Source organism: Lissotriton helveticus, chromosome 3_1 (assembly GCF_964261635.1).
Source record: "Lissotriton helveticus chromosome 3_1, aLisHel1.1, whole genome shotgun sequence".
NCBI lineage: Eukaryota > Metazoa > Chordata > Amphibia > Caudata > Salamandridae > Lissotriton > Lissotriton helveticus.
In genome coordinates this window covers 1,913,157,693-1,913,179,271 of record NC_136061.1, presented here as the reverse complement: position 1 = coordinate 1,913,179,271, position 21,579 = coordinate 1,913,157,693, and the positions used below count along the sequence as shown (strand labels likewise).

Here is a 21,579-nt window from a genome sequence, read left to right as displayed (position 1 = left end):
TTCTCCAGCCCTTAAACCCTCAAAATGAACATACATATCATATTGCACCTAGACATCCATCGACTTTCTGCACCTTACCGCTGCTTTAGAAAATGCACAACCACTCTAACAGACATCATGGCCATTTAAAAGTTGAAGGAAGAACACAGCATACCGCCACTTGCGAATCCCTAGTGATTCTAAAATAGGCTTAATAAATAAGATAAAATACATTTCATAAATTGACAAAATGCATAAAGTGCATTATGGACTGGTCCGATAATCAATCACAGAGACAAGCTGAAGCTGGTGACCCCGAGGATCCTCCAGTACCTGGGAAGTTTATAAGCCGCACCACAGTAAAATGAAATAATAATCTCCCACCGAGAAAGTGGCTTTGAAAAGTAGGATGCTGGTTCTCCAGATATCTAAAAACTGAGGTACTCCCTGATAGTGCTTTACTGTACTTATTTTGTAGTCTTTGGGAATTACAATGTTCTAAAAAGTGGCGCTTCACCAAAAGCTTTTCCAAAGTAAGGTGCATCAAATAAATCCGGTACATCTTGTTATTTAAAACGATTTTTAACATAAGCCATCCAGGGGATTGTTAACCCCTTATCTATGTTGAGGCAGTCTAAAAAAATAATGTCTCTATTTAATCTAACCTCGATGTTGGCTCACCCACTGACCCAGAGAAAGAGAGATGCTAACTTTATTTTATCAATAATATAAGAAAGATTGAGCTCTGAATGCATGATAAAATGTGAGCTTGTCGGAGGCAAACAAAGAAGCTGTCTTCAGACGCAATTTTCCTCCCTCTGCAAACTAAAGACATCCTGATATCTCCATATCCCTGATCCATAAAGCGCTGCTGATGCACACTGGGAATTATAAATGTTCAAGAAGGCTGAAACTGTCTTCCTGCCGGCTGCCTGTGGGAGGTTAAATAAGGCACCTGCTGCTCTACTGATCTTCAGTCCTGAATGATTGATCTGTTGTTGCCCAGAACTAGAGCGACTAAAAAGAACCCCCAGATAATTACAATCATTCACACAACTCAAGGTTTGTCCCTTTGCCCTTAAGTAAGTTATATTTTTCTTTCCTGGTCCACATGACATTATATGCATTTTCCCAAAGTTTGTATACAAATCCAGGTCACTCATAAAATATATAAAATATTCCACCAGCAGACGAAGAGGCCATGAAGTTTGTGTCTTAAGCACTGTCTCAACTGCATAAAGTATCTTTGGGACAAATACTTTGGAAATCCTTGGGATATTACAAGAGGCTTTAACCAAGGCAGGATACAAATTGTTAATATGAAAAATGAAGAGCAGAGGGGCAAATATGCAACCTTGTTGCACCCCGTCGGCTAGGGTAAAATAATCTAATTGTATTTATGTAGAACTTACTGCCCCTAACAAGGCTTTGAAGTTCTTTTTGGCGAGTAGCATACTAGTCCAGAACCCCAAAAAGATTAGTGGTGAATTACTATAAGGAAATATAAATTGTTCATTTGAGCAGTGGACATGTGAGTCAGTTAGTTTGATTGAATAGGATAATGGAGGGATAGAGGCGGGAAGAGTCTAGCAAGTGTCATTTGGGAGATCTTAGTAGTGGGATGAAGGATAGGGTGAGTCAAGGAGGGATAGAGAAGGAACGTTTCTAGAAAGGGTTATTTGAAATATCATAGTCAAATGAGGTTTGAGATGAGTCAAAAAGTGGAAGTAGAAGATATATTGATAGAGGTATAGGATGAGATATAGAGTAGTGCACTGAAGAGAGTAGTAGGTTTTTTGGGTTTTTTCTTCTACAGTAGGAGTAAAGTAATAAATATGTAGATACATAACTACATCGAAAGGGAATATATGTATAAGAAAGTAATATGTTGAGATATAAAGTTAGTTATTTTATTTGAAGAGTTTTATATAGCTTGAACAAGACCTGCTAGAGTATCAGAGCGCTGTACATTGAATCATAGACATTAAGCAGGTACAAAAGAAAATGATGCACCAAAAAATAGGTTACACATGCAACAAATGCTTAGTAGTGCGGTAGGCCAGAGTTGTACACAAGGAGTTAGAGTTACTTTGGGAGGCTATTGGTTTATTGTCACATTTGGCTATTCAATTGTATTGTATAAAGTCCCATATGTGCATGTGTCGATAGATAGATAGGAACTCAGACTTTCAAGTGTTGCTGTACATGAAGCTAATTTATTTGTGGATTTTTCTGAAGATTTTTTATTGTGTGTTGATTTTATATTTATATTTTTCTCAATATTTCAATGGTAAAGCACTTGTAGATAAAATTGTTATGATCCTATTTACATATTGTGATAGGCAAAAAATTGTACATATATATATATATATATGTATACACATATGTTATCACATTCACTCATTAATTTGTTTTTTCACTTCGACCCAAAAAACAGTTTGGACACTTGTGTGGTGCCCTTTTTTTTTTTTTTTTGGCATGTTAGTCTCGGCTTACTTGTCGGGCTGGAGTTGCAAATCACGTATTCGTGGTTTGGTATTTATACAATAATTGTGTTATTTATTGGGTTCATTAACAACTGTAACAGATGGAAGGGGTCTTGCACCTGCTCTCTAGGTTATATAAAGAGGATTTATCCTTTATATTGAAAAATGTCATAGAGATGCTTTGTGATGAGACTGTCATGAATTTTCCTTGCAATTGGTTTTAATAACACACACTTTGCCATGCCAAATGTTAATGCACTATGTCACTTTAATTGTACAAATGTAATGACGAATTTGGATTATCCAGCGATTCTATATGTACTTTAAGTCTGTTTTCTATGTTATCTTTCAAGACTTGGTGGTGTCCAATCACTAGTGGCCGAATTTTTGCACTTGCACTTTAAATTTTGATCGCCCTCTCGGTGTGTCATGTGACCAAGGCCTTTCGGAGGCCGAAACGTTATGTTGGACGAAGGTGCCGATTAAAATCTTCTCACCTGAACTCTTGGGTCTCGTGTTCCTTGTTGCAGCGGCGCCTGGCAATTTTCAGCGGTGTCCTCCAGCTTAGAGCGTGTGCAAGATATATATATATATAACCACACAAACTGTCAAGTAGCAGTGGGAGCGCTATTCAGCGGGTGCCTGCATCGAGACCGGGACTGTGTCTCGCAAATATTCCATACAAGAAAAAGATGTAGCGGCACACTTCTTGGATATTCAACAGTTATTTATTTATCAAACGTGACAAAAAGCTCCTACGCGTTTCGAACCGTAGTTCCTGTTCACGGTAGTGTCTGTCATTAGTCCCTCTTTAGTTTTCTTATTTATACCATTACACTCGATGATTCATTGTGTTGCATGCTGGATCTTGTAGTCTTTCCAGTTTTGATTCTGTTTGGTGAGCATTTGTACGCTCTCACATGGAGATTGTTGTAGGACAACGGGGTGTGCATATGTTACTACACTTCGGGCGTTTTTCCAAGGTTGAAAAAAGGTGCTTTTACATTAATGAAACTCATTAATGTGTTAGACCAACAATGTGATTACTTATCATTGATCGTGTATGTAACTTTAGACTGAGTGTCTGTTAGGCTGTATGGGGCTGAGTGCCCTGAGTCCCCGATGTCTCTTACTGCGCCCTCCATGTGCACTAAATTTAAATTTGTTGTAATCCAATTTCCTAGCCGTTAGACATATCGTACAAAGTTTTTTGAAGTTTTTAAAAAGTTTTTTTCAAAGTTTTTAAAAGTTTTTTGAAGGCACTCAGACAATTATGCTGCATTTAGCCGAGTCCAAATCGATGTTTCATCAGTCTTAGTGGACCAAGGTGCCTATATTTTTTGTTCTGTTTCTTTTGTTGTTTTTTATCTTATTTTCTTATTTGTTTGTCTTGTCATCAAAATTGTGAAGGCATATCTGGATGTTCTGTTTTTGTCGTCGTTTTGTTCCTACAAATGAACGTAAATTTCCTCGTCTCCATTAAGACCCAGTGGCTGTTTGGTTTTAAATCTTATAATCAACTTTGACTCTAGTCTTCTGAGTTTTTGTGTCCGATTTCCTCCTCTTTCATGTTGTGGAATGGTTGTCATTCCAAAGTATTTCACATCCAGCCAAGTTTTTCCTTGGTGAGTAGCCATATGTTTGGCTAAAGCATACGTGTGGTCACAATTCTGGATGGCACGGATGTGCTCTAATAGCCACTTTTTAAGAGGACACGTGCTGCCAATGTACGCTTTTCCACAGCAACATTGTAACATGTAGACAACAAAGGACCTTTCACAGGTTATGTTTGTTCTGATTTCAAAGTTCTTGCCTGTTGGATCTTGGAGGTTTTTGATGTTCCGGTCTATTTTGCAAGCTTTGCACGTTAAACATTTTGTGAATCCCTTGCTTCTGATGTCGAGCCAAGATTCAGGTTTCTTCATTTCAAAGTGGCTATGTACCAGATGATCTGCGAGGTTGGGTGCTCGTCCATATGAGACCATTGGACGATCTGCAATGGTTGTTCCTATGTCAGGATCTTTTTGAACTATGTGCCAGTATTTCATTAGGATCTTTTGTATTTTATAACTCTCCTTGCTGAATGTCATTATCATCCGTGGTTGTTCCTCCTTGTTCTTTCTTGTGGGCAATTGGGTCTCTCCTTGAGTTCTTGTGAGTTAATTTTTTTCTTTTTCTTCTCTACTTAGGAGAGTATTTGCCCTGGTTTTCATTCTTGCCTTGGTCTCCCTTTGATTAAGGTCAGTTGTTTTGTATCCTCGTTGTTTAAAACATATCTTTGTTTCTGCGAAGTTCTTTTCCATTTCCTTGTCTTTCGAGCAATTCCTTTTCATACGTAACAGTTCCCCGTATGGTATGCTCTTTTTTAGTTTCTGAGGATGAAAACTGAGTCCATGGAGACTATTGGTGGCCGTTTTCTTCCTATGGATAGTGGCTTGGATTTTGTTGTCTGCAATGTAGACCCTCGTATCCAGGAATTCTATCTCCTTACTGCTGACTGTGCATGTAAAGCGTAGGCCAACTTCATTGGTATTCAGAATGGCAAAAAAGGTGTAAAATTCTGACTCTGTGCCTTTCCATAAGAGGAGCAAGTCTTCGATAAAACGTAGCCAAAGTGCTACCTTTGCCATGTGATGTTCGTTTTCCTCTCTCCAAGCTATGCTCCTCTCCCACCATCCCATCATGAGGTTCGCATAGCTTGGAGAGAAAGACACTCCCATCGCTGTCCCGCAGCATTGTTGGTAGGTCTTTTTGTTGAAGAGAAATACATTATTATATAGGCACATAGATATCATTTGAATTAGCATTTTGGAATGTTCTCTTTCATTTATAGGTCGTTGATGGAGAAAATACTGAATTGCTTGTAGCCCTATTTCGTGGCCGATGGAGGTGTACAGAGACACCACATCGATTGTCACCAACAAGTAGTTGGGTTGCCATTCTGTGTTCATCAGTATCCGTAGAAAATCACCCGTATCTTTTATATACGAACTCAAAGTGGGAACTATTGGAGCTATGAAATGGTCCACATAGCTCGAGACGTTCTCATACAAACTTCCGCAGCTGGAAATGATCGGCCGTCCTGGCGGCTTATTCAGTGTCTTATGGATTTTCGGTAGAAAGTAGATGGTCGGAGTGATTGGATTTTCGACCATTAAAAATTATTTTCCACTTTCGTTATAAGTCCTTTTGATTGCCAATGAATCAATTTCATGTTCAAATCCATCCTCAGTTTTTCTGTTGGATTATTGGTCATTATTGTATAGTTCTTCGTTTCACTCAATTGCCGTATGGCCTCCTCTATGTAGTGTTGTTCCTCCATTACGACTATATTTCCACCTTTATCGGTGGGTTTGATTTCAATGTCAAACATTCTGAATACCAATGAAGTTGGCCTACACTTTACATGCACAGTCAGCATTAAGGAGATAGAATTCCTGGATACGAGGGTCTGCATTGCAGACAACAAAATCCAAGCCACTATCCATAGGAAGAAAACGGCCACCAATAGTCTCCTACACGGACTCAGTTTTCATCCTCAGAAACTAAAAAAGAGCATACCATACGGGGAACTGTTACGTATGAAAAGAAATTGCTCTGAAGACAAGGAAATGGAAAAGAACTTCGCAGAAATAAAGATACGTTTTAAACAACGAGGATACAAAACAACTGACCTTAATCGAAGTGAGACCAAGGCAAGAATGAAAACCAGGGCAGATACTCTCCTACGTAGAGAAGAAAAAGAAAAAATGTACTCACAAGAACTCAAGGAGATCCCCAATTGCCCACAAGAAAGAACAAGGAGGAACAACCACGGATGATAATGACATTCAGCAAGGAGAGTTATAAAATACAAAAGATCCTAAGGAAATACTGGCACATAGTTCAAAAAGATCCTGACATAGGAACAACCATTGGAGATCGTCCAATGGTCTCATATAGACGAGCACCCAACCTCGCAGATCATCTGGTACATAGCCACTTTGAAATGAAGAAACCTGAATCTTGGCTCGACATCAGAAGCAAGGGATTCACAAAATGTTTAACGTGCAAAGCTTGCAAAATAGGCCGGAACATCAAAAACCTCCAAGATCCAACAGGCAAGAACTTTGAAATCAGAACAAACATAACCTGTGAAATGTCCTTTGTTGTCTACATGTTACAATGTTGCTGTGGAAAAGCGTACATTGCCATCCAGAATTGTGACCACACGTATGCTTTAGCCAAACATATGGCTACTCACCAAGGAAAAACTTGGCTGGATGTGAAATACTTTGGAATGGCAACCATTCCACAACATGAAAGAGGAGGAAATCGGACACAAAAACTCAGAAGACTAGAGTCAAAGTTGATTATAATATTTAAAACCAAACAGCCACTGGGTCTTAATGGAGACGAGGAAATGTACATTCATTTGTAGGAAAAACCCGACGACAAAAACAGAACATCCAGATATGCCTTCACAATTTTGATGACAAGACAAACAAATAAGAAAATAAGATAAAAACAACAGAAGAAACAGAACAAAAAATATAGGCACCTTGGTCCACTAAGACTGATGAAACATCGATCTGGACTTGGCTAAATGCAGCATAATTGGCTGAGTGCCTTAAAAAAACTTTAAAAAACTTTGAAAAAAACTTTTAAACAACTTCAAAAAACTTTGTACGATATGTCTAACTGCTAGAAAATTTGATTACAACAAATTTAAATTTAGTGCACATGGAGGGCGCAGTAAGAGACATTGGGGACTCAGGACACTCAGCCCCATACAGCCTAACAAACACTCAGTTTAAAGTTACATACACGATCAATGATGAGTAATCACATTGTTGGTCTAACACATTAATGAGTTTCATTAATGAAAAAGCAACTTTTTTCAACTTTGGGAAAACGCGCGAAGTGTAGTAACATATGCATACCCCGTTGTCCTACAACAATCTCCATGTGAGAGCGTACAAATGCTCACCAAACAGAATCAACACTGGAAAGACTACAAGATTCAGCATGCAACACAATGAATCATCGAGTGTAATGGTATAAATAAGAAAACTAAAGAGGGACTAATGACAGACACTACCGTGAACAGGAACTACGGCTCGAAACGTGTAGGAGCTTTTTGTCACGTTTGATAAATAAATAACTGTTGAATATCCAAGAAGTGTGCCGCTACATCTTTTTCTTGTATGGAATATATATATATATATATGTATTACCTACTGGCAGACCTTGTTTCTATTCAAAAAGCGTTTTTTCTTTTGCCAATATATTTGGCGCCATTTGACGAATCGTCGCAAAATTTTCAAAACTAATGGCCCACTCACTTCAGCTGGTGTGTTGAAAATTATGGGGCGATTCGTGAAGTGGGGGCTGAGAAAAAGGGGGGTCCCAAAATACATTTTCTCTTTGTTCATTTCCATAGGAAACTTTAGACACAGCTAAAGCCCGAACAGCTGAACGGAATTACACCAAATTAGTCAACAAAAAGGTAGCTCTTGGTTCGGAAAGCACTAGCTTTGTTAAATGTTGTAAGTCCGTTCAGTATCCTCCTGAGAAATTTTAGCATTTTGCAGATAAACAAATATGGCAGCGGAGGATCTGCAAACCCTCCCGATCTAGAGCCTACAATCTGATTGGCTGCCAATACTTCAAACCAGGAAGTGAGGCAGCCATCTTGTGACTCGGTTGAATTGAGTTAGAAAGAATAAATGTAAAATACACATTAAAAAACAAGAAAAAGGGGCAGGGTAGAAACACCCTGACAGCATTTATTTCAAACAAATTTGGCGGGATTGGCGTTTTTTAAAAACAAAGCAAGGCCTCAGGCGCTTCGTTTTCTTTAGACCCCCGGGGGCAATGATCACAATAGATGCGGGGGCCCGTGTGGGGCCCCACAGACCCGGGAACCCCCACCTTCTAGGGGCTATGTATATTTAATGTAGGGGGCATGCGGGCCCCCCGCCGCCCTGGGGACTGTCACCACCCTGAGGCTAAATTCAAAAGATGTGTGTGGGTGCTCCATCCCCCCCCATGGAGCCCCAGGGACTGCCACCTCCCGGGGCTAATTTATTGTAATGCGGGGGGCCACGCAGCATCCTGCAGCCCCGGGGACCGCCACCTCACCAGGGCTAAACTCAAAAGATGTGTGGGGGCTCCAGCCCCCCCCACGGGGCCCTGGGGACCGCCACCTCCGTGGGGCTAATTTAATGTAATGCGGGTGGCCACGCGGCCCCCTGCAGCCTTTGGAACCGCCACCTCTCTGAGGCTACAATGTAGATGGGAGGGGGGGCCGCGTCACCCCCTCAGTCCTCCATGGCCCTGGGGACCACCATCCCCCAGCGCCGGCACCAGAAATGTCCCGGGGTGCTCACCCCCAGGATATTGCTGTTTGCTATGGCATTGCGGGAGCATTTCTCCCACCATGCCATGGCAAACTCTGCTTAACTTCATGGAAGCAAGTGCATTGAAAATGCAGAATTGCTTTTGAGCAGAGGGAGCTGCATGTTTGGCTAACTGGGTAGGTCTAGAGGAAGGGGTTCAATAGCATTGTTGAAGTATTGTGAATGGACACTTGTTTTTTTCTAAAACGTGAGCTTGATCTGAAAGGGAAAAAGGGAAAACCATTTGAACTTAATCTAAATGGGGAAATGGAATACCAAGAAAAAGTAAACAATAGAGATTAAAGGATATTTTAATTAGGCCCCCGTCATGAAAGGGTTCATTTAAAGGCATAAGAGTATTCTGGGAGAGCACCTAGTTCAGCACATGGGATAGCACCAGAAGCACTGAGAAACAAGTATCCATGAGAAAGATAAAATGATCTGTGGCTACCTCTAAGAAAAGGAATGGCAGTTTTAGGAAGGGAATAGGGATAGGGATAGGAAAGAGTATTGTCATTTCTAATTGAGTGGGGTACTCAGCAGAGGGGTCCCTTTCACTGCTCCTCTTTTCCCTGGTTATTGATCCATTGGCGGAGTGGGCCAGAGTGGATGCTCAATTGAGGGGATTTGAGCGAGGGCATGGAGCAGAGGAAAGGATTGCATTGCATGCTGATAACGTGCTCCTGTTCCTGATAGACCTCCAGCATTCGGGGTCCCATGTATTGCAGATGTTGAAGGTTTATGGGGACTCCTTAGGACTTTGGATGAACTTCTGAACATCCTCGGTTTACATAGTGGGAGAATGTGCCCCAAAATTGTCGCGGGTGACAGATCTCGCAGTTTTACACCAGGGTTTCTGCTACCTGGGGGTTTAAACCACTTCAGCTGTGACTCGGGCATGGGAGCAAAACATCCACCCCCAGTTACGCATATTGATGGTGGACTTGATTTTCTGAGCATCTCTCCCTCTTTCCCTTTTGGAGAGATTGACTATCTGCAAAAGTAGTGGTTCTCCTCTGCTTGCTCTATCAACTTCCAAACTTCCCATTCCCTATCACCACATCCCTCTTCACATGCATTAACTCACTTTTGCGGGGTTGCCTATGGAAACAAGGCTTACCTGGAATTGCGGTGTCCAAATGTCATAAGTCGACCTACGATGGTGGCATCGCCACACCGGATGTGTGGTTCTATTATAGGGCCAACCAGTTGGCCATCCTTAATGACTGGCATTTTGGAGTGTTCAGAAATTCGGCCTATTCGTCATCGTTATGGGCATTTGGTGAGAACCCTCTCCAATATTTATTTACTGGGGGGCTCCTCAGCAGCTCCCTCCAGCCACATGCGTAGTCCTTAAAGTCTGGAAGGAGGTGACAGTGTCCATGGGTTGGATGGGATGACTTACACTGGAGACTTCTCTGTGGGTGGGCTCTGTTATGTGCCAGACAGCTGAGCTGCAGGGGTTTCACTCAAGAACTTCACTGATCTCCAGGAGGAGCTTGGTCTCCACCCGAGCCAGTTCTTCAAATATGTACAGCTCTGCCATTCCCTTACACCCTACATCACGCATTAGGTCGCTGTCCAAGAGTTCAGTCCCTTGGAGGGCAAGCTACTTCTGACGTCACCTACCAATATTGCCTGATACAGTTGCACTATTTACAGAAGGTCTATTTTATGATGGAGAAACTGTGGAGGAGGGGACTGATTGAGTCTGCCAGCTGCCTACACTGCCGGGCCAAAACAGGAGATTTCCGGCATACTGTTTAGAGCTGAGACGTTTTTGCTTTTTGCTAGAGGGTAATTAGCTGCTTGGAAGGTGTGTTGGGACTGCACCTCGCAAGGGGGTAGACGGCAATAAATACAAACGAGACTTGCTTTGCCTGGGCCTTCCCATTGCCCAGATAAGAGGGACATTGCAAAGGCATAGAATGATGCCCAGGCCCTCTCCCTTGAGCTTTGGAAGGGGGCTTGGATCGCAGTATGGAGTTGGCTCCCCCATTTTATATAGCCTGGGAATCTCCCGAGAAATATGACAAAATATGGGAAGGGTGGGCAGCCTTTCGGCGATGCACTTTTAATCATGCCCCCCACAGGGATGGTCCCTGGAGGCCAAAATTAGGGTGTTTGGTTCATGAGCATGTCATATATGGGGAGGGGTAGGTGGGACGGGTGGCGCGGAGCAAGCCATATTCTGATCAGGGCCGGAATGGCCGTAGCGGGCACCGGGCTTTTCCCCAGTGGGCCGCCATAGCGGGGGCTGGTTTTGGGCCACTGGGGGGAGTTTTTTTTACCAGGGGCCAGCAATATCAGCCCCCTGTAACAAAATCGGCTGAAACTAGCACTAACAAAAAGCTGGGCTGCACCTCCTCATCCCCCCAGGGGGGCCGGTGGAGCAGTTTGCCAGGGCCGGTTTTGGTACGCTGTCCGGCCCTGATTTTGATCAGTGTGGAGGGTGTGTTGTTTATCTTTTGTTTAGTTTTATTGTATTCTATATTATTATTGGGTTTGTACAGCAGAGTTTGGGGGCCCCATTGGTCCGATTGTTAGTCAGCTTGTGTGGTAACGGTGCCTACCTGCTGTTTGCTTTGATTGTCATGTACTGCTGTCCAAAATTCTGTGAAAAATGTTCAAATAAAAAAGGTTTCCTATATCCACAAGAATGATTTCAAGGTTAGTTAGAGCAATACTAATGAGTTTGAAACAACCTTATTCATTACAATCATTAAAAAACTGTCTTAAATGTTCACTTGCTGTCAATCTAGGGAAATGAGGTTGCATTTGTGATCTACCAAGTGCAAACAATAACGTCCCTCATTTCTGTGCTTAAAATATGCTCTAAACGGTGTGTCCTAGCCTTTAATCCTGTCTCAGCACTGACATTGGTTGCTTCTTTAATAGCTTGTGATTGGAAATAAGGCATGCTCATTACCACATTCAGTTGTCTGTTGTTCATGTTAATTGATAACTTACTTCAGAATTTTCTCCCTTTCAAGTGTACTAAAATCTCTCAAAGGGAATTTTTGTCTAGAGTTGGCAAGCACTAGTACGTTTTGCCTGTGAAGTCATTGGCATGGAGCACAAAAGCTAGTAAAACTCATACTTTCATTACACCAGACTAAAATAACAAACGCACTAGGAAATTCATACGACAAGGGGGGACCCAGGGAGAGCCAGGCGCGAGCCGGTCTCTCCCTGGGTAGGTTCGCGCGAGAAGCAGGAAAAGCAGGTGTGGGCTGATTAGGGAAAGTGATATAAGGGGGTTAGGCTGGCAGTGGCGTAACTGCGTAGCGGGAGGCTAGTAGGGAGGTTTGTTTTGCGGCGCTCGTGTCTTACCTTGTGTCCTGGGGCATGGAGGAAGCGGCGGAGGTCCGTAGGGCTGTGAGGATCCTTTGTGAGGCGGGGCGCGAAGACCTGCTACGGCCGGGTGTTCCGGCGGAGGCGTGGGTCGGGTTGTCCCGCCCCCCTCGCAGGGCGTCTGAGGGCGTCTCCAGGGCGGTTGAGGCCTGCCTCTCGCAGGGCCTGGAGGAGGAGCAGGACGGAGACGCGGCTATGCCGGAGGACGGGCCTGGGCCGGTGTCGCCCGCCGTCGATGTGGAGCCCCCACTGGATGCCCCGGGTGCCCCGCTGCAGGTATGTGCGCTGCCATTTATTCTTGCTGACACGCGCGGGGCGCCCGGGGGGAGGAGGGGTCGCTCGGTGGGCCGGCAGGCACTGAGCCCCAGAGGGCTGGTGCGGGGGAAGTCGGGGAAGCCTCCGGCGGGCCCAAAGCCCAAGCGTGGGAGGAGCCTGGAGGTGCCTGAGCGTGCGCAACCCCCCCCCACTTGCAGCGGGGCCCCCTGCCCCCTCCCCTGCGGTTCCTCTAATGCCGGCCGGGGCCTCGCCTTACCTGTGGCTGAACGGGCAATGTTTCCTGCTCTCCCCCGCTGTGCCGGGGCCTGGTACGGCCCCTCACCTCTCTTTTGGTTCCCCACCCCAAGGTGGGGCTGATGTACGGCCCTTGCCAGACGCGTTACCTGTCTGCCCCCCCCCTGAAGCCCCGCCACCTGCTGCTGTTCTTCCCCCTGCGGGTGCTGCACCCAGTGGGCTGCCACCTCCGCCTGCACAGTCTACGGACGCTGGTGTGCCTGGCCTGGGAATTGCCACCCCCCCTCATTTGGCCACGGGTGGGAGGGGTTTGCTCCATGGGGGGGCGCACGCGGGCCCTGGTCCTTCCCTGTTCCCGGTCCCCAGGGGTCGGCCGGGTGGCCGTTTTGGGTGTCCTGAGCCTGGGGCGGTGGGTGGCCATGGTTTGGCGTCGGCGACCAGTTCCTTGGGGGGTGATGGCGTTTTCGTTTCCAGGGAGCCGGTTATGGGGTCCTCTTCCTTTTCTGGCTCGAGCGGCCGCAGTTTTCGTCCGGCGCCTTCGCCTGGGCGGCTGCCGGCTGTTTCTACGGGCCCGGGAACTGTCCACACGGCTGTTTCCAGTGGTGGGCTTCACGGGGGGCTATCTGGAGCGGATAGCTCGTCTACAGCTTTCAATGTACACAGTTTTCAGCCTATTGATTGGCAGTTTTATGATGGGGGTATTGGTGATGGGGCTATGCCCAGTGGCAGTGACCAAGTTTTATTTTCTGATGAAGCTTTCTGTGGTAATTTTCGTGATGAGGATTTGGAGGAAGGGGAATTGAGAGACACCACTGTTGGGCTTTTGGCAGCACGGGCCCAGGGGGGTGGGTTGGGGCAACCCCCTGTCTCTCGTGTTTCGCAGGAGTCTCGAGCGGACCAGGCCGGTGTACGAGGGGCAGTGAGTTCTGGACCTTCGCAGAAGGAGCGTGGGGCTGTCACACTGCAGTCGGAGCAGTTGCCCAGAGGTAAGGATGGGTGGTGGTCTGTGTGGCAACCTAGGGAGAGTCTCCCTGTGAAGAGTACAAGGTCTATTGGTACGGGTGATGGGGTTGTGGTTGAGCGAGTCGCTCTGGCACCAAGGCTTGAGCGGCCTGTATTTTCGAATGTTTCTACGGGGGATGGGGTTGTGGTTGAGCGAGTCGCTCTGGCACCGAGGCTTGAGCGGCCTGTACTTTCGCATGTTTCTACGAGGGATGGGGTTGTGGTTGAGCGAGTCGCTCTGGGACCGAGGCTTGAGCGGCCGGTCTGTTCGAACGTTTCTACGGGGCAAGTTGCCAAAGAGCTTTCTACTGCTGGGAATGGTGGAATGGTTGCCCCACAGGTGGCGGAGGATAGTATCCTGCCGAAAAAGTTGCCTTATTCTGGGGTGGGAATGCCTTTGGGGTCTCATTTGTCCGAGAAAACGAAGAATCTGATATGGTCTGGGGCATTTGTGGATGTTTTTCGACTTCTTCATAGAGATATTCAGGCAAAGGAGGGGTCGAAGGAGGAGGAACTAGAACTGGCGAGGCGGCCCCGTGTTCCGAAGTCTATAGAGAATTGGACTTCGGCCTTTCTGATTTATGCCAGTGTTTATTGTCAACGTCATCCTGAGAAGGCAATTGCTATGTTTAAATATGCAGATATCGTCCGCAAGGCTCACAGTTCTTTTGGTGGCTTTGCATGGTTGTCCTATGATGACGAATTTCGGGCTCGCATGAGCGCTTTCCCCGAGCGTTCGTGGGGTGAGGTTGACTCCGAATTATGGTTACAGTGGATGGCATCGGCAAATCCGCCTGCTACGACCCACACGGCTAGTGGTCAGCCGGTGCATTATCGGCCCTTTTCAGCTCGCCCCGCTCAGTCTGGGGCGGGGGTTTGGGGCAGAGGTCAAGCAGCCGCCACTGGCACTTGCTGGCACTTTAACCGGGGTTCCTGTAACAGGCCAGCTTGTAGGTACAAGCATGAGTGTTCCCAGTGTGGGGGAAAGCACTCCCTCACCCACTGTTTTCCTGGACAACGTTTGGGCGATCAGGGACGAGGTTCCGGGGGTAGGGGACAGCACCAACAGCCTGTTTACAAGGGCTCCTACTCCTATTAGGCAGACGGTTCTCGATCTCTGGCTTGTGGATTATCCAGATTTTGATGCCGCTAAGATTTTGTCTTGGGGTTTCAAAATTGGTTTTCGGATTGGATATCAGGGACCCAGGGTGGGCAGGTGGTCGGACAATTTGAAGTCGGCGAAGGAGAGTCCCCATGTGGTGCGGAAAAAACTGGATGCCGAGCTGGCGGCTGGTAGGATTGCTGGTCCTTTTGTATCTTGTCCTCTGCCTGACTTGATTGTTTCTCCCCTGGGCGTGGTGCCCAAGAAGGCGGCAGGAGAGTTTCGTCTTATCCATCACCTGTCCTGGCCTGAGGGTACCTCCATTAATGACTTCATCGATCCGGCCGACTCGAGTGTTGCTTATGCCTCGGTGGACGATGCCTTACGGCTCGTGCGCATGGCAGGTGTTGGGGCATTGCTGGCGAAGAGCGATATTCAGTCGGCTTTCCGGCTTTTGCCCATCCATCCTTGGGATTTCAGTCTGTTAGGAATGCAGTTTGATGGTTGTTTCTATGTGGATCGTGTGTTGCCTATGGGCTGTTCAGTGTCCTGCTCCCTGTTTGAAACTTTCAGTACCTTCCTGCAGTGGAGATTCACTTTTGTTACTGGCCACGTCCTGGTCTGTCATTACCTTGATGATTTTCTTTTCATTGGGGAGGGTCGCTCCGGACAGTGTCAGTCGGCTTTGACCAGCTTTCAGGCCCTGGCGGAGGAATTGGGTGTTCCTTTAGCGCCGGACAAGACTGAGGGCCCATGTACGTCCCTGATTTTCTTGGGGATTGAAATTGACACGCTGTCTATGGTGGCGCGATTGCCTGCAGCTAAAGTGACGGAAATGTCTGACTTCATCCAACTGGTTTTGAGGGAGCGGAAAGTAGTTTTGAGAACTGTCCAGAAGCTGTTGGGGTACCTCAATTTTGCTTGTCGGGTTGTTCGGGCGGGCAGGACGTTCTGTAGACGTCTGGGTCTGTCCATGTCCGGTGCGAGCCTTCCCCATCATCGGGTACGCATTACCACCGCTGTCCGTGCTGATCTGACAGTCTGGCTTCGTTTTCTGCAGGAGTTCAATGGCGTGTCCTTGTTTTTTGCGGATGAGGACATGGTGTGGCAAGTACAGTTGTTCACTGATGCTTCTGGGGCTCATGGCTTCGGAATTTTTTGGGACGGTCGGTGGTGCGCGGCCGGCTGGCCGGCGCTCTGGCGGGACCAAGGTCGTAGCATAGCATTTCTGGAGCTCTTCCCACTGCTGGTTGCTTTGTATCTGTGGGGGGATGAGTTTCGGAATCGATCAATTTTGTTTCATGTGGACAATTTGGCAGTTGTACATCTTGTCAATCACCAGAAGGCTCGTGATTTGCGGGTGTTGCGACTCCTGCGCGCATTCATGCTGCGGTGTCTGCAATTAAATATTGTCTTTAAAGCACGGCATGTTCCTGGCACTTCTAACTGCATCGCTGACTCTTTGTCTCGATTTCAGTGGGCCGAGTTCCGCAAGTTAGCTCCTGGGGCGGACCTGGAACCAACAGCGATCCCACAGTACGTATGGGCCATGGGGGATTGAGGGTTCACCAATTAGTCGAGCATTCGGTGGCCGCCTCAACGAGGCGGGGGTATGTGAAGGCTTGGAGCGAGTTTCTGCAGTTCGGTAAGGAGTTGGTGGGCCCGGCTGGGGCTGGTTGGTCTGATGAACGTGTTGTCTTACAGTTTGTGTTGCATTTGGCAGACAAAGGTCTATCGCCCACTACCATTTCGGGCAAGTTGGCTGGGATTTCTTTTTATGGGCTACTTTGGTGGGGGAGGGATCCGGTTGGGGGGGTGTTGGTTCGTAAAATGTTGAAAGGTTTGGCTAGGCTTCGGGCTGGTGGTCCGCAGCTACGGCAGCCAGTGACTTTTGAGTTGCTTCAGTTGTTGTTACCAGAGTTGGAGTTGTGTTGTCATGATGCTTTTGAGTGTGCCAAGTTTCGTTTGTGTTTCATTTGGTTGTTCTTTGGGGCATTTCGGGCTTCGGAATTGTTGGGGTTACGGGGTAGGGTAGGCATGACTAGCAGTGAGGTAGTGTTGGAGAGTGACAGGGTGCGGCTGTGGCTGCGGGCATCCAAAACCGACCAGTTGGGGAGGGGAAAGTGGGTGTTCCTTGGCAGGAGTGGTGTTTCTGCTTGTTGTCCGGTTGGGGAATGGGAAGTGTTTGTATCATCTCCACATTTTCTCCAGGGGTCTATATTTTGTCATGTGGATGGTAGTCCCATTGTGGCTTCCCAATTGCTGGCTGTCTTGCGCAAAGTTTTGTTGCGCTTGGGGAAGGATCCGGTTCAGTTTGGTACCCATTCCTTCAGAATTGGTGCGGCGACGGAGGCCGCTCGTTTGGGGTGGGACTGGTCCCAGATCAGACGCATTGGTCGTTGGCGTTCCAAGTGCTGTGAGAAATATGTGAGGAAATAGTGAATTGTTTGGATTGTCTAACATTTCTTTCTCTCCTAGGTCCTTGGCCGTCGGCCCCCGGAGGCAAACGGAGGGTTTGGATACTAGGGCACTCTTTTATTAAACGTGCAGCTTGCGCCGCTGCCACTCAGCTCTGTGGGAGATCGCTGGGTCTCAACAGCGCGGAACATGAAGTCTCCTGGCATGGAACAGGGGGCATGCGGTGGGGTGGGCTTTTTCCCGCCTTAGCTGCTTTGGTTTCCCAGTGTTTGGGGGGCCCTCCGGATCTCTTGGTGCTCCATCTTGGCGAGAATGACTTGGTTTCTCTCTCTGGGTTAACTTTGTTGAAACTCATGAAGCAAGATCTGGAAATTATCAAAACCACATGGGTGAGCACCATGCTGATATGGACTGAGTTTGTGCCTCGTCTGCAGTGGCGTGGAGCAAGGAACCATTCCGCCCTTGAAAGGGCCAGGAGAAAAGTGAACAGGACAATGCGACCTTTTTGTCATAATTTGGGTATCTACTGTTTGAATCATTATCATTTACAGGTCTCGGAACATCATTTATTTTGTGAGGACGGTGTGCATCTCTCGGCTTTGGGTATTTCTTTTTACCTTTTAGAACTCAGGGATTTGATTAGTAAGGTTCTTCAGGTACAGTTATGGTGTGCTCCTTCCTGTCCTTTTGGTGGGGCAGGAAAACACTAAAGGTTTTCCTGGGTGGCGGGTTTTTGGTAGTGGGGGTGGGCAGCCTGGAGCGGGTTGGCCATCCTGAAGGGTAGCGTGGGTAGGTTAGGGGTAGTAGATAGGAGTTTCGTTCTGGGTTTTGGGTTTCAGGTTTTCTAAGATCATTGTAGAGTTGGTTTTTGTAAATAAATAAATAATGAAATGTGTTTCGTGAAAATTATGATGCACCTGTCCTAAAATAAAGTGGCCTTTTTTGCTCCTAAAAGAGAGATGTGGACAATGATTTCTTGCGCGAGGGGGGACCCAGGGAGAGCCAGGCGCGAGCCGGTCTCTCCCTGGGTAGGTTCGCGCGAGAAGCAGGAAAAGCAGGTGTGGGCTGATTAGGGAAAGTGATATAAGGGGGTTAGGCTGGCAGTGGCGTAACTGCGTAGCGGGAGGCTAGTAGGGAGGTTTGTTTTGCCCCACCCACCCTCCCTCTTTTTCTTTTCCATTTGGGTGGGGGGGGTGTTTTTTCTTCTGTGGTACCCTAGGTGCTGCTCCTTTCTTGGCCTGCCACGGTTAGGATGGGTGCCTTTGTTCTACCTATGGGCGGGTTTTTGGTAGTGGGGGTGGGCAGCCTGGAGCGGGTTGGCCATCCTGAAGGGTAGCGTGGGTAGGTTAGGGGTAGTAGATAGGAGTTTCGTTCTGGGTTTTGGGTTTCAGGTTTTCTAAGATCATTGTAGAGTTGGTTTTTGTAAATAAATAAATAATGAAATGTGTTTCGTGAAAATTATGATGCACCTGTCCTAAAATAAAGTGGCCTTTTTTGCTCCTAAAAGAGAGATGTGGACAATGATTTCTTGCGCGAGCTACTGATTCTTTGTAGTCTATTCTTTTGCTCTATGTGTTTCTTCAGCTGTATTAAACAGCTAGAAATTAGAATCCTGATGCTTTTAGTTGCGTTATGGAACATTTTCTTTACGGTACTTTGGTACAGAAGCCCATCTGCTGCACATGGGTACGGTGGAAACAATTACACTTAGTTGACTTTTCAAAAGGTAAAAGCCCCTCTTACGGTTTTGTTTTGCAGACGGAGCCTCGTCTTCAATATTGAATTTGTATCCAATGAGAGTCCCCTCCTTTGCTGCTGAGTATGCACTCATGAAAAGGCAATCAGCGTTGCTTTGGTACATGCACCCATTACGGAGGATGCATAATATCAACAAGATTATACAGCGCCCATGATGGAGCTATGGTCAACAGTGCTGGACTGGCCTATCGCGTACTCTGGCACAGCCAAATGACCAGTGCCTGGGCCTCTTATGGTCCTAGAGGTCATGCCAGGCCCAGCAAAAGGCCACCACACCGACCTTTAAAAGCCAGCCCATCTGGCAGTGCAGAGTTACCGATAGGCCAGTCTGACACTGATAGATAGGCCAAAGCGAGGTGGGCTTCCGTGGTGTTCCGGGGCCATGCTGAAAGGATTGGCGCACCCCAGCATTTGAGAAGAAGCACGAGGGCTCCACATAGAGTGAAACATTCATGCTCTCCTTCTTTACTTACCAAAGCAACTACAACCATACCCTGAAAGAGTAGGAGTAAGCCCATGCACACAGGGGGCATGAGCAGGAGATCACACTGTACTTACAGAAATGGAAACTTACGCTTAGTGGCACGTGCAACCAAATAGGGGTCTAGTCACTTCGAAATATTTTCTGGAATTTCTGCTTTACTATTTGAAAGAATTCAAAGTGCAGCGCATACTAAACAATGCAGCCATATTTTTAACAAATAATGTTGTTGTTTCTTTCCTGCAGATCCGTGGGACCCTGAAAAGCTGGACCCGTCTGTGGTGTGTCCTAAAACCAGGAGTGCTTCTCATTTATAAAACGCCAAAGGTTGGCCAGTGGGTGGGGACCATCCTCCTTCATTCATGTGAGCTGATTGAGAGACCCTCCAAAAAGGATGGCTTCTGCTTCAAGCTCTTCCACCCTCTGGACCAGTCTATCTGGGCAATGAAGGTAATTATATCTGTGACCCTCACATTGTAACTATTTACGCAGCGGGTGGCTACACAGGCCTTGCAACTTATGTCATCCAAACTGAGTTTTTAGCTACTTCACTTACTGCATAAATCTATTTTACGACTCCACGCTGTCTTTGCAGTATGTTCGTTTTCACTCTCACTGCTAGAGACTGTATAAAGTGCTGGATCACCAGGTAAGACTTTATTCAAGTTACAGCATACAGTAAACAGCAGGATTTCTCAATACATGCGACCACTGTCTCTCAGATTAACTGCCTTTTTAAAGTTTCTATATTCCCTTTCTTCCCTCAATATTCCTTAACCATGGCAACACATAACACTCCATGGTAAAGTCCCAACACATCCTTGTCCTTATAATTGTGAACAAAAGATACAGTTTATGTAAAACAGAACATTACAACATGTATAACACAACAATTAGAAGTTATGTACAATCTTAATTATGCAGACAGACAAAATGGAACTACGTACAGAAAAGAAAAGAAACGTAAAAGTAAAGAAATATCATGTTCCCTAAAAATAGTCATCTTAAAAAGTAAACTAATGTATTGTTCTCTCACGATAAAATAGACATCCCAAAGAGTCAACACAAATGCACTTTTACAGACACAACAGTGCTTTAGTTGCACCCTCAAACTGTAGCATGAATAAAGAATATAATTGTGAAATGTGTTTGCCATTTTTTTCCTTCTCAATGACAATTTATATTCTTGGTCATTCGTATCATTTCTACCTTCAGCTTCCTTTAACAAAACTTTACATTGTCTGTCACCATCAGTATCATTCATATAATTGTTCATCATAACCTCCTCCTTTTTCTCCTGCTGTTGTACAGGAAATCTCCTCTAACCTGATGATGTGTTATTGCTATCTTGTCTTTATTCCACCACTTACCATTCTCTAACTTCACCACACTTTCCTTTACATCTACCACCTTCTTAGGTGTTGAGAATCGGGATGCACCCTTCGATATTATTCTAGAGATGATGATCCTCACACAATCTCCCACTACCACTTTTACCCTTCTTATGCACTTGTCCACATATTTGTTCTGCACTTGTATCGTTTTCCTTTCCACTTCTTTTACCTTATATTTGGACACTGAAAATTTCCCCATCCATTGTCTTATCATTTTGTATGCCTGCACTCTTCCTTTCAGTGAAACGAAGGGTGACACCTGAGTACCGGCATTAAGCGTGGTGTATACAGCCCATAGCATCTTCCTCAACTCTACTATACAGTTCAATCCATTAATCTTAGCCAGTTACACATTTTCCTTTATAAATCTATTGAATCTCGCAATGATACCATTACTCTTGGGATGATACCCAGAAGCCTTAGTGTGCTTGATTGCTAAAAACTTCAAAGGTTCTGTAAATTGTCCCGAAGTGAATTGACACCCATTATGCAAAGATGGATTCTAAGAATTCTTTGACTTTTTGACTAATGGGTACTTTCACAAATTTCACTTCTGGCCAATGACTATAATAATCTAAGATTACTATGCCATACTATGGAATGCTTCCAGATAATATCGTTGGACCAATTATGTCAATTGCTAATTTGCTCCATGCCTTATTGGATACCTCTACAGCCTCAATTGGACTGGGAAACGTAAGTTGCGATTTATCAC

The 21,579-nt window shown here is 45.9% G+C and overlaps 1 protein-coding gene across 2 annotated transcripts in view; it reads left to right on the top strand.

Moving 5' to 3' along the window:
* Positions 1 to 21,579, top strand: part of OSBPL5 (oxysterol binding protein like 5) — a 970,364-nt gene that overhangs the window by 582,200 nt on the left and 366,585 nt on the right. For both annotated transcript variants that reach the window (XM_078682923.1, XM_078682922.1), the window contains one exon: positions 19,717 to 19,920. In XM_078682923.1, coding sequence (XP_078539049.1) covers positions 19,717 to 19,920 — 204 coding nt within the window. The remainder of the gene's footprint in view (positions 1 to 19,716; positions 19,921 to 21,579) is intronic.